The sequence below is a fragment of the Triturus cristatus genome, chromosome 5_1 (assembly GCF_964204655.1).
Source record: "Triturus cristatus chromosome 5_1, aTriCri1.1, whole genome shotgun sequence".
Taxonomy (NCBI): domain Eukaryota; kingdom Metazoa; phylum Chordata; class Amphibia; order Caudata; family Salamandridae; genus Triturus; species Triturus cristatus.
Window position 1 is genome coordinate 441,820,231 of NC_140587.1, and position 15,581 is coordinate 441,835,811.

General features: G+C 41.6%; 1 protein-coding gene across 1 annotated transcript in view; it reads left to right on the forward strand.

Annotated features, from left to right (window-relative positions):
• Positions 1–15,581, forward strand: part of INTS8 (integrator complex subunit 8) — a 724,118-nt gene that overhangs the window by 117,654 nt on the left and 590,883 nt on the right. Inside the window, exons 8-10 of the mRNA XM_085605229.1 lie at positions 3,364–3,471; positions 11,634–11,789; positions 12,814–12,914. Coding sequence (XP_085461355.1) covers positions 3,364–3,471; positions 11,634–11,789; positions 12,814–12,914 — 365 coding nt within the window. The remainder of the gene's footprint in view (positions 1–3,363; positions 3,472–11,633; positions 11,790–12,813; positions 12,915–15,581) is intronic.

Below are 15,581 nucleotides of genomic sequence, written 5' to 3' on the forward strand. Positions count from 1 at the left end.
AATTATGCAACAGGAAAGGAGCCAATTATGTTGCAGGATTGACTAAATTATGGGGCAATACAAGGCACATTATGCATCATAATGCGGTGCATTTAGTGATGGTATTGCTTAATTAGTTTGTCATTTTTACATATTAAAACTGCATGGACAAAGGTTTTTACACCATTGGTACCAGTTTCACACGCAAGTACAGCCATAAGCAATAAAGAGACCAGTTAACATTTAAACAGGAGGTGAAGTGGGTGCCACTTCTGCTTTGGCTCCCAAGATCAATGTGTATGTGTCTAGATCTGTGTGTGTGTGTGTGTGGCTCTCTGTGTGTGTATGGCTCTCTATGTGGGTGTGTGGTTCTGTATGTGGGTGTGTGGTTCTGTATGTGGGTGTGTATGTGGCTCTGTGTATGTATGTGCGGCTCTGTGTGTGTGGCTGTGTGTGCGTGTGGTTCTATGTGTGTAGCTGTGCATGTGTGTGGCTCAGTGTATGTGTAGCTCAAAAAGTGCATAGGTGCCTCTGTGTGTGTGTGTATAGATGGCTCAGTATCTTTATGTGGCTAGCTCGGTATGTGTTAGGTGACTATGTCTCTAGCTAGCTCTGTATGTGTAAGTCAGTGGCTCTGTATGTGGATGTCTGTAGCTCTGAATATTTGTGTGGATAGCTCTCTGTGTCTGGCTGACTCTGTAGGTGTGGCTCTGTATGTATGTCTGGGGGATACACTTTGTATGTGTGTGGCTCTGTGTGGGTGGTTCTGTATGTGTGTGGGGTTGGCTCTCTCACTACGTCACTCTCTCTCCCTAACTCTCTCTCTCACTATCTCTCACTATACTACACTCTCTCTCACTAACTCTCTACCTCACTCTCTAACTCACTACTCAACTCTCTCTTTCTCACAGCAACACAATATCACTACCACAGTAACTATCTCTCACTACAACACACTACTTAGAAACTTCACTCTCTCTCTATCTCACTACCTCACTCTCTATCACTACATCACTATCTATTTCTATCTCACTCTCACTACCTCACTATGGGCCATATGTAGGGAGCATCACATTTACCGATTCATAAATACCGAATTTTACCGATTCGGTATTTATGAATCGGTAATTAAGATGTAGGTAATAATTCGGTAAATTTTACCGAATCGGAAAAATTCGGTAATTATGAATCGGTATTTACCGATTCGGTAATGAGGCATACCTTCCCATTGATTCCTATGGGCCTGGAGGCCCATAGGAATCAATGGGAAGCCATTCACCATTACCAATTCGGTAAATACCGATTCGGTAATGGGGGGAGCATATTCAAGGGTGGCAGGGTGTCACATTGACACCCTGTTGCACCCCTGAATCTTGCATGTGTGCACATGTGGCGCACATACATGCCCTAAGGGCATGTATGTCTGCCACATGGCACTCTTAAATCTGCAAAATATTACTTTTTGCAAGGTATTCGTTATTTATCACCAACCTGTATTTGGTGGTAAATAACGAATTCTTAATACTAATTTTCATTCTTTAGAGTGCTCCCTACATCTGATTTCAGGATTCGGTATTTACCGAATCGGTATTTTACCGATTCGGTAATTTACCGAATCCTGAAATTATGCCTCCTACATCTCAAATAGCTAAATACCGGTCGGTAACGGGATATTTACCGAATTTCGGCCGATACCGACCGGTATTTAGCTACCTACATGAGGCCCTATATCACAACACACTCTCTCAAAACTTCACTACATCATTCTCTCACTACCTCGCAAATTCACTCTCTCTTTCTAACTCACTAATTCACTCTCTCTATCTCACTACCTCACTCTCCCTCTCAAATACACTAAGTCACTTAAACTCACTCTTTCACTACCTCACTCTATCTCACTACTTGACTACATCACTCTCTGTTTCTATCTTAATACCTCACAACATCCCTCACTACCTCACTCTCTCTTTCACTACCTCAATCTTTCTCTATCTTACAACATCACTCACTGTTTCTAGCTCACTACGTCAGAAAATACCTCACTCACTAACTCACTCTTTCACTACCTCACTCTCTATCTACCTCACTCTCTCTCACTACCTCACTCTCTATTTCAATACCTCACTCTCTCTCTCTATCTCACTACCTCACTCTCTCTCTGCTAATGCAATAGATATCACATATGCAAAAAAAAACTAATGCCAATAGAAATGACAATGCCATTTATTTAGAGATACAAAAATGCTCAAAAAATAATGAGCAATACCAATAGCTCTACCTAGAATATTGCCGAGACCATTGCATTGTAAATGCTTGTTCTTTTCTGTTCTTATTTTTCCTCGCAATATATCTTCTGTGTAACGAATCCTCTATTTTTGCTGATAATATCGACTTTCATATATGTCACCCTGTTTACATACCTTGGGTGCCCTGTAAGACCTGTGTATCGTATTGGCTGTCAACAATAAAATTATGTTGTGAGAAAAAAAAATGGCTGCTGTATTATAACTGGTGTTATTAAAGTGAAGGAAAAAAGCATAATCCTCACCTCCGGTCTGGACCTAGAATCAACGTTTCCCCTGCTCGCCTCTGATGTTGTCTGGCTCTCACTCAAGGTCCTTGTGGCAGGACCTCTTACTGTATTCAGTGCGGTTGGTTATTTATGCTCTACAAACAGGAGAGCACTGCAGGCCACCTCTCAAACTGTCATTGTGGGGTTCTGCTTGCCTTTCCGTAGGTATTATTACTTCTGCATCGCTCTGTCTCTCCACCATCAAACTCTGTTCAATATCCTTGTCCGCTCTCATACCCTCTCTTCCACCAAAGATCTCACAAATACCTCAGCAGGTTCTTCTCCATTTCCTTTGTTGTCTTTGCAATCCCTGCCTTTTCACTCTCAAACTGCTTTCTGACAGCAATCCATATTTATTACAATTATTTTATTGTTCATGAGGAGTTTAGAGGAATTACACTTGTTGTGGTGACCATAATTCTGCAATAAAACACAATGGGTGTATATTTAGAGTGTGCATTCACCTTATAGGTATATCTTGGCACTACTGACAGGTATCTGATGCATATTGCCGTCAAACTAAATAGTACTCCTTTTATCAATTTCGTAAGTGTCCCACCCCATTTGTTCTCTGTCACCACAGTGTCAAACAAATCACTCAGTGGATGCATTTGTCCTTAGAGTCACTAGACCTGCCTTGCAAATACAATGTAGACTTTTGAAAGTACATCTTGTATTAATGTAAATTAAGTGTTTTTATTCATGAAGTCATGATTTACACTGTATGTTTTCTTTCCTCTAAAAGTCTATGTAAAACATATGTTTGGTGTTAAAGCCGAGAATCTGTTATAACATAAATATGTATTTTACAGGTTTCTTACGACTTGGGCACCATGTACTTCCAGCAGGGTTCCTCGGACTCCTCTGCTTATGAAAAGGCTAGGGAAAAAATCTTCAGAACAAAAGAGCTGGTTTCAAAGGTATTTTGAAATACTTCTTAATGTAATGTCTAAATCTTAACAGATTGAGTTTCTTAAAAAGGCAGTTATTAGTAACCAAACTGTTGACTTTATGTGGACTTCATGAAGAAGAGAAGTAACGACTGAAGAATATTAAACAGGGGCAACCGCTTTCAAGTAACTAACCTCCCCATCTTAGCACAGCTTTGCCAAACTCCCTAGTACTATGACATATTAGAAAGTCAACAAACAGTCATTTTAAAAGCTATTTAATAAAAAACAAGGACATCTGTGTTTTCAGGAGGGTGACCATGCTGCAGTTTTTAATTAAAAAATTAGCAGTCTTAGTGTTATTTTTATAATATTACCTTGCAAGAAGAAATTTGCTAGCGATGTGTGTATACTGCTTTTTGCTTCAGTGCTTTCTGTCAACTTCTGTAAAAAATAAAAAAAAGTAGTCTTTTGAAGTCCATCTTAGGCCTACAACTGAGGAAAGAGTAGTGTTACTTGATTTTTAAAATGTATGTATGAGAAACCCTGTCATTTGCCCACCCACAGTACAATGGTCAGTTATGATGTCATGTTTAACTTTGATTATTGCATTATTTTTCAGTTGCATCCATATTAGCAGTATTTTTAAAAGTAATTAGTTACATCAACAATCAGAGCACCACAAAAAATGCATCAATCCTATTGTGATAATTTCATTTTATATTAAAATGCAACCTGAATGCTGGATCATCTCGGAAGAGAAGGGAGCAGTATTAATATGTAACCGTAATCCTTCTTTTAATATATAGCTCATTGTGAACAGTCAAACTGGATGGCACAAGCTAGAGAGTCCTAACTTTTACTTGAGTTAGTGCTTTGTACTGAATGGCACTATGTCTATGCAGCTATCTTCTAGACGGGTACATATGTTTACCTACTTTCAAACTCATACCTGGTCTCCCCTTCCCATGAACTGATTAGAGTATCCATGTATGGAAAAATAAAACGTTCCCCTTGTCCTGGATCTGGTGCCTCCCTAGACCCTAAGCTGTGGCCAGAGTATCTGGACTCCTTGTGCTTTTCCTGGAAAGCTGCATTTCTTTACACTTTAAAATCTCAGTAGGCTTCGGATCTTGAAACAAGTGTTTACTTCTTACAATCTTGTCTCCTGACACTATTTGCTTGAATTCTAAATGAGTTCTTCACTTTTATTGGAAGGGCGGTTACCTCGTAGCGCACAGTTGTAGAGAGAAAAGTCTTCATGTTCTGCTACAGCCAACCTAACATTGGACTGTACGCTGCCCATTATCTGCAATCTGAATATGGCATATGCATCACATTTCTGGAAGTCTGCTAGTCATACCTAAGATGTGCCCTATCTTAACCTAACCTTTGTTTTTTTGTCTTTTGTTCTTGCTGCTTCCTCTTGCTCTAACCCCCCCCTATTTTTCCCTGCTCTTTTCCCCCTTCCCGTGGTGTGTGCGCGCAGTGCAGTGTGGATCACATGGCACACAGGATGGAGCAGCAAACAAGACTCACTGGGCTTTTCGCCTAACCTTTCTTACTCCTTAGCAATAGCTTACGTTCAACGTCCAATACTGACTTCAAGCCCACACTGAAGTTCTACTGAGGTTGCTAGATTGGTTGGGTGGGTTACTTAAAATGCATGGGAAGACACTTAGTGAGTGATGGACATGGCTGGTGTTACTTTTTGAAATGGCTGACGTAGTGCGCATGCTGACATAGAATGTGCAGGGGCTGAATTGATTGTCAAATGATATAGAACCCACACTTACCTTAGGAGGCCAGGAGTGCGCTTTGCGTTCCTCCAGGAGATACACCTCTTGGAGGCCGAAGCCCAGAAACCCCATAAAAAATGCGGGGCAACTAGATTCCTTCACTTATTCCTCCTGTGCCAGAGGGGTGTCCATATGGATGGCCCCGGGTAGCCGATTCCAAATGCGAGGGATGGTTGCTGACATGGCTGGGCAGTATGTACTGGTACATGGTATACTGGACGGACGGGAACTTTGCATGCTTAATGTATGTACACCTAACACTGACGATGAAGAGTTCTTCAGAGCTCTAGAAACTGAGTTACTACCCTACGCTGGACTGCATATCATTTGGGCGGTTGATTTAATTGTGTTTTCGATGGTCACCTAGACCTAGGGTTGCGTGAAACAATGAATAGACTTCAATTTTCTGACGTATGGAGGAAGCTCCACCCCACAGTAAAAGAATATTCTTGTTATTCCCCCACTCATAGTCGGTTGGACTGTTTTCTCCTTACGAATGAGGCCATCTTTAATATCGTGAAGGTAAGCTACCCGGTACAGTTTCTGTCCAACCACGCCCCCTTACTATTGGAGTGTGAAGTGATGGGGTCACAGGTCCCATGTCCCCTTGTGGAGTTTTCGACCTGATGTGTTAAGAGACCCAGAATATAACATGGATATGAAGGAAACTCTCCAAGGCTTCTTTACTACAAATTGGAATACTTAAGGTGGTTGTCCGAAGTGTAAACCTTCGCAAGACATGGCATCAGAAGGAAATTGGAGCAGGAGTTGAGGCAAGCACTGGGACATGAAGTGGGCGGTGCGTCTTTAGCGTAGGCGAACAGGAAAATGGCGGCCATCTGGGACAGACTAGGCTGTCATGTTCGGAAAGAGTACAGACAGCGTCTTCACAGAGAAGGTGATAGATTGGCCTGGCTGCTTAAACGTGAACGCCCCCACCGCTTATTTTCACCCTCCGTAGACCTGATGGTTTGGTAATCATGGGTCAGGTAGTGATTACCCAATTATTATGCGCCCACCTCGTTGGGGTGTATGCTGCTCCGGCACATGTGAAAGCCCCTGGAGTCAAGGGTTTTCTAGCTCAAGTGACCATTTCCCGGTTGATGGAGGCTCAGGCAGAGGGGCTCGTAGGGGTCATAACACTGGAGGAATTGGGCAAAGCCTTTCGGGACATGGCCGGGGTAAATGTCGAGGACCAGATGGTTGAATAGTTCCAGGCAAACTCCGCCACCTTGCTCCCCGAGACTTTCTTCGAGGCACGTAAAGCTGGCACACTCCCAGCTCATATGCGGGACGGCCTTACAGTAATGCTCCCCAAACCAGTCAAAGACCCCGCTGACCCTGGATCTTGTAGGTCTTTATGCCTAATGTTGATGTGAAACTGCTTGCCAAGTTCTGGCACTATAGTTGACCTGGGGGATTATACATCTAGTTCCGGATAATCAATGTGGCTTTATGCTGAGAAGAGGTACCCATATGAACTTGAGACAACTGTCTCATGTAATGCGTGAAACCCAGGGCACTGACTTAAGAACACCAGTCCTCTGGCAGATGGGACTCGGTGAAGAGTTCCTAGAGTCGTTGCAACTCCTGTATAAGGGGCATAGTGCGAGACTGTACGTGGGTACTGAGGTGTCCGACAACTTTTGCATTGAGAGGGATACCGACAGGACTGCCCATTGTCGCTGCTCCTGTGTGCCCTCGCTATGGAGCCCCTGGCGACGTATCTCAGGGATCCGATGCGAGATTGGGGCATATGGGTGAGAGACAAGACACACATCATGTCCACATATGCTGATGATACGTTGACTTATTTGAGGGATCCGGAGTGCTCTGTTCCTCTTCTCCTGTGACTGATGGCGAACTTCGGCGAGGTGTTGGGGCTCCGCGTTAATCGCCACAAGACGGTACTGTACCGCCTGGCAGCACTGGATGAATCTGATCTCCCAGCTGTGAGCTTGTATTGGGAAACCCAGAGTTTCTGCTATCCTGGTCTGCAGATAACTCATGACCGCCGCCTCTAATACGAGCTGAACATTGGTAGAGTAATGGAAGGCCTTACAGGCTCTGTGCGGTTCTGGGTTACACTGCCTTTGTCGGCGATAGGTAGGGTGGCTTAAAGCATTATGGTCTTGTTACCCCCGCTGGCTGTAAGCAATGCAAAATTTGTTTTGTTTGCTGCCATCCATGCTGTTTCAGCAGATCGATATGCTGTTGGTGAATCTGGTCTGGGCGGGTAAGACTAGCAGGAGCTGCCTGGAGATCATGAAATTGGATCTCCGCCGGGTTGGACTTGGTCTCCCGGATCTCCAACTACATTATCTAGCGGTTCTATTACCATACGCTGCAATGTGGTGCGATGACAGACCTAACTGGGAGAAGGAATTGCCCACTGGATCCTCTGTGACTCCTAAGCTCCCCAAGCTGCTTTTGAGCGGTAGTAGTCTCCCGGTGGATACCCCGAATATTGTTACTCAGGTGGCCCAAGCATGGGAAGACCCTATCACGAAGGTTCTAAAGTGGGCACGCTATGCCAGGCTCCTACCGATCTGATGGCTGTACCCCTTCTTGCATGTTCAGGATTTTATGGATGTTACTAAGTGGCTGGAGGGGGTTTGCCAGAGTATGGGAGATCTATTCCTAACTGGCAACTTTATGTCCATGGAGGAAGTTGGAACGTACTGTGGCATATACCGGGGACAGTTTTTGCAATATGCAAGCATATTTCGCACAGCCCAAGAGATCTGGAAAAAATTTCCTGAGGAACCAGAGCAGTCGCAAGTCCTACAGGTGATTCTAGATCCTGGCTCATTTAAGGGTATTACCTCCCGGCTAAATGCAACACTAGAAAACGACAGGCAGACGAATATTGCACTGAAGCGTGCCACCTGGGATAGAGAGTTGGAGAACCCGCTTATGGACTGGGAATGGAACAGAGGTGTGAGAAGTAGCCAGCAATGCCAGATTTAGGTTGGTGCAATTTTACTTCCTGTATAGAGCATACTTGATGCCACGGCGCTTGCACACGGCTTATCTGACGCATCCTGCCGGTTGTGCTAGGTGTGGTGCGATCCCATCAGATTTTGGATATGTAGTGGGACTGTGCGCAGTTACAGACATTTTAGGGTGAGGTACAACACAGGGTGACAAAGGTGACTGTAGAACTTACGACCCGGCACTGCCTACTGGGGCTGTTGCCTCTTCCCAAGAAGGGGGGAAAAAAATAATCCACATTTGCTCAACTGGGCTTAGTACTGGCACGACAGCGCATAACCATACACTGGGCCAGCCCTACCTTGCTAACTCTGTCTAAAGGGAGGGCTGGCTTCCTGGAATGGGCGGCAGCGGAGGAGTCCTGGCTCCGAAGCGTTCGCACGTGTAACATAGAAAGAGACCTTGAGGAATGGGGGAACATTCTAGATACGTTGGGTGAACATGATGCAGCCCTGAGAGATGAGTCTGATTCAGCCGCACCCGAGGGGGGTGGCAGGACCTCTGCTGCGATAGCTGATGCTCGGACTGAACTAGTTAAGCCGTTAAATCTCCCACACCCACACACTCCTGCTTTGTCTACTGCTGGTGGGTCCACTTCAGAATCACAAATAGACTAGCCTTACGCATTATTTCCTCCTGTAGCGCCTGTCAGTATGTGGATGCCTGGTAATGGTCTGTCCCTCTTATTTCTTTGCCCTCATTTGCGAAGCTTCTGATTCTGCGCCAACCACATCCATAATGTGAAAGTACCTAATGATGCTATGCTGCACTAATTTGTTTTGTGTTGTCTTGAAAGCTGAATAAACACATTTTCATGAGAAAAAATAGATGTGCCCTATTACTGAGCACTCCCCTCTTCTACAATGCTGCATAACTGACTACAGCAAAATCACAAGAACATGTGGAAGCCATGCAGCTCTATCTCCTCCTCCAACTCAGTTATGGGAGAATTCCTCCTTTTGTTCAATGCTGATGGTGGATCAGATAACGTCTGGACCACCTTCGAACACAGTCTTTGAGCTTAAAGTTTTCTCACAGTAAATGAGCAACTTCCGATTGGATCCTGCCCATTCACACAGATGTAGAAAGGTTCAAAGTTCCCATTGAACATACTACAAAGGTGATTTACATCTCTATAGAGAATATTGTGAAAAAAGTACAATGTGAAACTAGGGAATCAATAGAAACTTAAAAAAGTTAAGAGTAGAACATAGAAGGATTTTCTTTTCTCTTTCTGCTGAAAGGCTCAATGGAAGACATGCTTCCTAAATATAATAGTACTACGAATGCATTTGTAAACACAAATACCCCTAACAAGAGGCAGTCAAAGCCGGGATTAAAATGAATGAAAATGAGGACCAGAAACCTCATGGCAAAACATCACTCTTTAACTATGATAGAGCAGCTAAGGCAATATTGAATAAAAATGATGGAAATAAAAATTAGTTTTACTAATGGAATTAAAGAAATTAGCAATTCTACCGGAAACATATTAAATATCCTTACAACTATGACCTACAGACAATTCATAGACTCACACTTTAGAATAAACCTTTTTCTTAACGGATTTATGAATTTGTCTTGAGCTAGAACATCCTGTAGAACAAAAGGTAGCCTCGATATCCCTCATTAGTATAACAACAATACTGGATAGTACAGAGCCCAACAAAAATGACAGGCTGATTTACAGCATCCCCTTTACCTTCAACATTACCTAGAGATGAACAGTGTTTTGGGGACTCATTAGTCTGGTTTTAGGGATAATCAAGGTGCAAAGACTGCCCTGTTCTTCAAATACAAGGATGACTCTACTCTTTTCATATATTAGATTTCTTAGCTGCTTTTGATAAGCTTTGCCACACTATTATTTTTGTGTCACTGCCTGACACAACAAGGAAGGGGGGGTATGACTTCTCAGTGATTGGAGGGCGATGGTCTGTGTAATGTAGGCAAATTCCTTCTTCAAATTCCTTCTTGTAGAGAAGTTGGTGTAGCCCAGAGATCATATCATTACTAAAATTAAAGATTATCTTTCATAACTGATTTGACGACACCCAGGTAGTTGTTCACTTGACTAAAGACCATTAAAAAATTCAAGATTCTGTTTGAAATGTAGTGAACATTAAGTAATGGATGGATCTGAACTGGCCAAATCTCATTGAGCATATGATGGACTTTTTATTATGAGACTGATGTAACTATAAAATGGGGTAAAAAAAAGTATCCTCGTTCTGTAGAGAGCACTTCAACAGTTGTATTGAGGGACAAAAATGGAAACTTTAGGGATCTACTTTGACTTGATAATGTTTGAGTAGTCATTTCAGTGTAACTTTCTGTGGCTTAATAGCATATCAACTTTCTGAGACAAGCCACTTCTGTTTTAGAATTGTAAGAGATGGCCACATCTCAAGAATAACGATTGAAGCCAAAATAGATTATTTTAAAGCACTTTTGGTGACTACTATCAAAGAAAGACGGTTACTTCAAGCAATTGATAATATAGCTTTGAGGGGTGTAAATGACCTCCCAAGGAGGAAACACATTACTCCAGGCTTGATGGAAAGATTCAGGTTGCCCTTTGAGATGAGGGTTGAGTTTAAATACCTACCCTTAATGCATAAATCTGCATTGGTAAAGTGCTAGTACACTAAGAAAATGTAACAAATGTACCGACTAGACAGTGAGCTTAGGTCATGGGGATAAACTCTAATTAGCTGCCCTTGATCGAATAAGCTATGTCAGAATGGAGATCTTTTCTCTCTCGAGCCATTAAAATATTGAATTGCCCTACCTGTTTTCAACTTTACACCAAGTTATTGCCATTCAAGAAAGAAAAGAAAACTCTTATGTTCTAGGTAACAGTCATTATGATATGACACTGTTGCTGAGCCTTTGGATGCCCAAGGCTTTTTGTTTTTTATACTATACCAATTTATAATTACAAACATAAATGCATAATTGAAGCCTCTCTATTTTGACCTTTGTTGTCATAATTTTTGCACTTGTTTTCACCTTTTTGTGCGCTTTGGGGCCAGTAAGGAGACCATTCAGACTTGCTCTCCCCTCAATTGACTTTTGCGTCACTGCTTACAAAGTCTTTCTTTTTCTACTTCAGTATCTAATCAAGGGATCTTCTTTACCTTGGCTGAAAGTACTTATTTTGTTCACTTGAGCATACCTTCAGAAAAAGTGTTGCAAATTCTGTGTACTCACTTTCCTACAACTTCTCTCTCCATTGTGGGGTTGTGAAGCACTTACAAAATATTTGAAAATGGTTGAGTCCTGGGGTATTTAAAGGTCCCGATTGTGAGACAGATATCCACACTGGAGAAATTTGTTTTTCAGTTACTTTTGTCATTTTCTGCCTCTGCTCTATAACAATTGCCTTCATTTTTGTAGATTGGTTCAGTATCGGTCCATTGCACGATTGATGAGAAGAGGCTAGCTGGTTATTGTCAAGCGTGTGGTGTTCTTGCTCTCTCTTCTGATATGCCATCGTCTCAAGGATCACTCTATAGTGTAATCCATAACTGCCTGAGATCTGGAAACTGCCAAGTAAGAAACATGAGAGCACAGTTTGTTTGATATATTTCCTGTGTTGTCCCTTTCTTTTTTACTTTTGAACCATGCATGATATCCTGTAAGTTAGAGAGATCCCTTGGGTTAGTAATTTGTATGTTACTTCATCGACTAGTCAGTCCAGCAGTTAGTCTGATTGAATTTTGGAGTACAATGAATTGCTAGTAGATCATTGAATGTTATTTCACAGACCCCATCTGTCTTGGGTGGAAAGAATACTAGCTACAGTTTCCACTTTTAGAAACATCTATTGTTTCTTGCTATACTTCATTTTGAAGTGATAATTTGAAACACTGTTTACATGCACAACTAATGAGAAATGTAGACTAGTAGTTTTGGTGATTTGAACAGTATAAATAACAGGTGCAATTATTACTCACCTAATAGAAGTTAGTAATAACATAAAACATAACATTTGTATTTGTAAAGCGCCCGTTCTTTCAGAAGGGTAACTTGGCACTGGATAACAGATGTTTATTGCCACCCAATTCAATGGTAGTCGTTTAATCGACCTCAGAAGGATAAAAGGCTGAATGGACCCACCAGGATGTAAACCTGTGACAGTGAGGTCAAACACTGACCCCTTCAGTGGACGCATTAGTCCACTAAGCCACCAGACCCTCAGAAGGGTGAAGGGCTCCAGCTCACATTTAAACTTGTGATCTGTAAGTCAAATCTGATGTCAGCAGTGAGTACTGATCTCGGAGAGATGTGATTCCAGCTACCTGCTTTTACTTGTTTTCCAATCTGAAAAAATGTAAATAGAGTGAACAGGGTGCAATTTATTTTGTGTCATCTCGAAATGTTGGTTCTTTGAATCAGAACAGCTTTATTGCAAATTGTATTCAAAATATCTTTAGGATCATGAATTGAGCAGTAGTAATGGCGAGTTAGACTCAAACAGCTTGGCATATATACAACATTGACAGTGTTACAATATAGTTTTAAATTGAGAATATTTTTCAAGTAACTGATGCAGTGCGGTGTACCATTTTTTCAGCCAATAGTCAAGATTTTCCTTGAAGACAATCAAACAAACAGTTTACCTGACCAGTTCCGGCAGTCTGTTCTAAGGGAACTCTTCCAGAAAGCTCAACAAGGGTAAGAAATTGAGTGGCAAATCCCTGAGGAAAAATCATTTGTTAAAATGTACCTAAATAAAAATGTAGAAGCCATGTAATAATCCTCTGATTTCTCTGCATTCATAGAATATTGGTGTCTGGTCAACTGGTCTTGACGTTATAGACATGCCCTAAATTAGCTTTCCCATTTTCATGTTTCCTGTTTTAATTTTTTGATGGTTAATATGAAGACATGTGTATGTCTTCTGTGCATGTAAGTATGTTGTGTACTTTGGATGCTCCCCTTGTGCATCAGATTCTGAGCCCTTCTTGTATATCAGGAATGTTGACGTGGGTGAGGGCTAACCCTCATGAAGTGCTTGCTGAGGGACGTACTATCTCTTGGCACCACATTGTACTTCCTTCCCATTTGTGGCATGCAGTTAGGAATTGTTATAGCTCCGAATTCATCAAAATTATCAGTTGAGAGAAAATAAGACTTTTGGTTCTGTGTGATTTCGACATGAGTTTGTTCAGAACGCTATGCCAGAGTAAACAGGTAGCGAACACAGAATGCCCTATTACCATTGTCTTTATTTTATATGAATGGTTCTCTGGAAATTTTGTTGTTGATTTTGAGACAAATTAATAATTGAAAAAAAGCTGTCCACTGAAGAGAACAGGGTGAAGCATTAAAGAAGGAAGATCATACTCAGTAATTCAGCCTCAATTTGGAAAGTTTTTACAGCTTTTCTGCAGAAGTGGATGTTTCGAATCAGTCTTTGCGAGTGAGTTACACTGTCCAGCATGTTTACAAAATCTGTTGCCTCTAAAAAGTTGGACTGTTGATTTGAAGAAGACCATATTTGCTAGATCTCGAAGTATGTGATTACTTGACAGCTAGGCTGTAAATATATTTGAATCTTAACTCAGATTGAAAGTAACACTCTTGATGACTGTGAGGCAATACAGTTAAATAATGGCTTTAAAGACGATGTCCTATTGTTTGGCCTTGAAAACCAAATGAGTAGGAACTTGTGCACAAACTGGAGCACAACCACTTGATATATTAGCAGCCCCTAAACAAAGCTTTGTTTTTTTCTAGTTTACTATTAATATGGGCGCCCTCTAACCCTTCAGCAAGATTCCGTCTATGCCAGTGAGTGTGTGTTTAAGCAGGTCATAGAGACCTGAACCACTACTCCTATATCAGCATTGAATTGTTTGCACACAAATACTTTCCCAGATTAGGTGCCTGTTTGAGAAAAAAAGGATGATCACCAAAAAGATGGTGGATGACACCCTTTTTCCCCGTAGTGTAGCATTAGCCTATCAAAGCCACAGTCTCCTCTAACCCCTAAGTTATCAATGAAAAATCATCTCCACACCACCAACGCACATACTCCTGCATGTCACTGGCCTTATGAGTATAACTGCTGTATATTTTGACCTGATTAAGTGAAATAAAGCTCTTAAGAAAATATTGAGTAACAAACTTGACAGAGAAGAGCCCTGCAGGGATCTTACATTTAATTCCAAACTACCAGGAGAAGACATTACCCAGTTTGCTACATTGTTTCTTCCTGACCATAAATGCGTGTATCAAATACAGGGCTTGGTTTCAAAACAGCAGCTCGAAACCCATGTTGTCAATGACTTTACTCTTCTGTGGTAGCAAGAACATTATCCAGCAGAGATATCTTCTTGTGCAGGGACAGAAGGTATTCTAATAATCAGTGCAGTGGTAGTGATCAACAAAGCCCTGCAAGTGCTGTGTTACAACTCTCACTGTTATCTTTGCAAAGTGAGGGAAGGGTGAAATGGGATAATAACTTTAAATGCTGTTTGATCAGGGAGATGTGTCTTAGCGATACTTCTTCGTAGAATGTAATTTTAATAGTGTTTGAGGATGATGCATTGAAAATCTTTCTGTTCATATTAAACACATCTTTCTTTAATAGAACATGTTGGCTTCTGTCTCGGCATTGGATGATTCCAAGTTGCAAACTTTCTTTTTAGTCCATGAGATGATGGGGTTGACATCTCTCCTCAGTTGAGGCACGTTGGTATAACTGTATTCTAAGTTACAGATCCGTTCTTTTAACCAACCTAAATTAAGTGTAGCTTCCATTGTTGTAGCTTTTGTAATTCTATTCTTGTATATGACAGCTTATTTGGAGCAGGTTTATAACTTTCAAACAAAACAATATCACGGTTATAGATATTTGATTGGTGGTACAGTTGTAACTAGATGTTGCCAATATGAAAATCAAAAATTGGTATTAGGCATCTGGGTATAAAAGATGAGATGCACCTGTATCCTGACCTTAGGAAGACTTAGTCCTGTTGCCTCTGAAGTAGAAGTATTTGTCTTTACTGGCTAACAGCACATTGTGGGTCTCTCAAGTACCATTGCCAGCCTTACAACTCTGACTCTCTCACATCATTAGTACATATTCGCTACTTGTATCTAATCTGAAAACGTCCCTCCTTCCAACTATTGGACTCCCAAAACCTCTAACAATCTGCAGCATCTCATTTGAGTCAAGCTAATTATTACTTAGGAGGTCCGGCAATTCATTGTATCACCCCACCTGCTCAATGTCTTCCAGGCAGGATTCCTGTGCTCCAGTGGTACAGTGTCTGTATAATCATTAGTCCTAAATTACCTCTACAGACAGCGAATCCATCTCCTCTTTTATTTTCT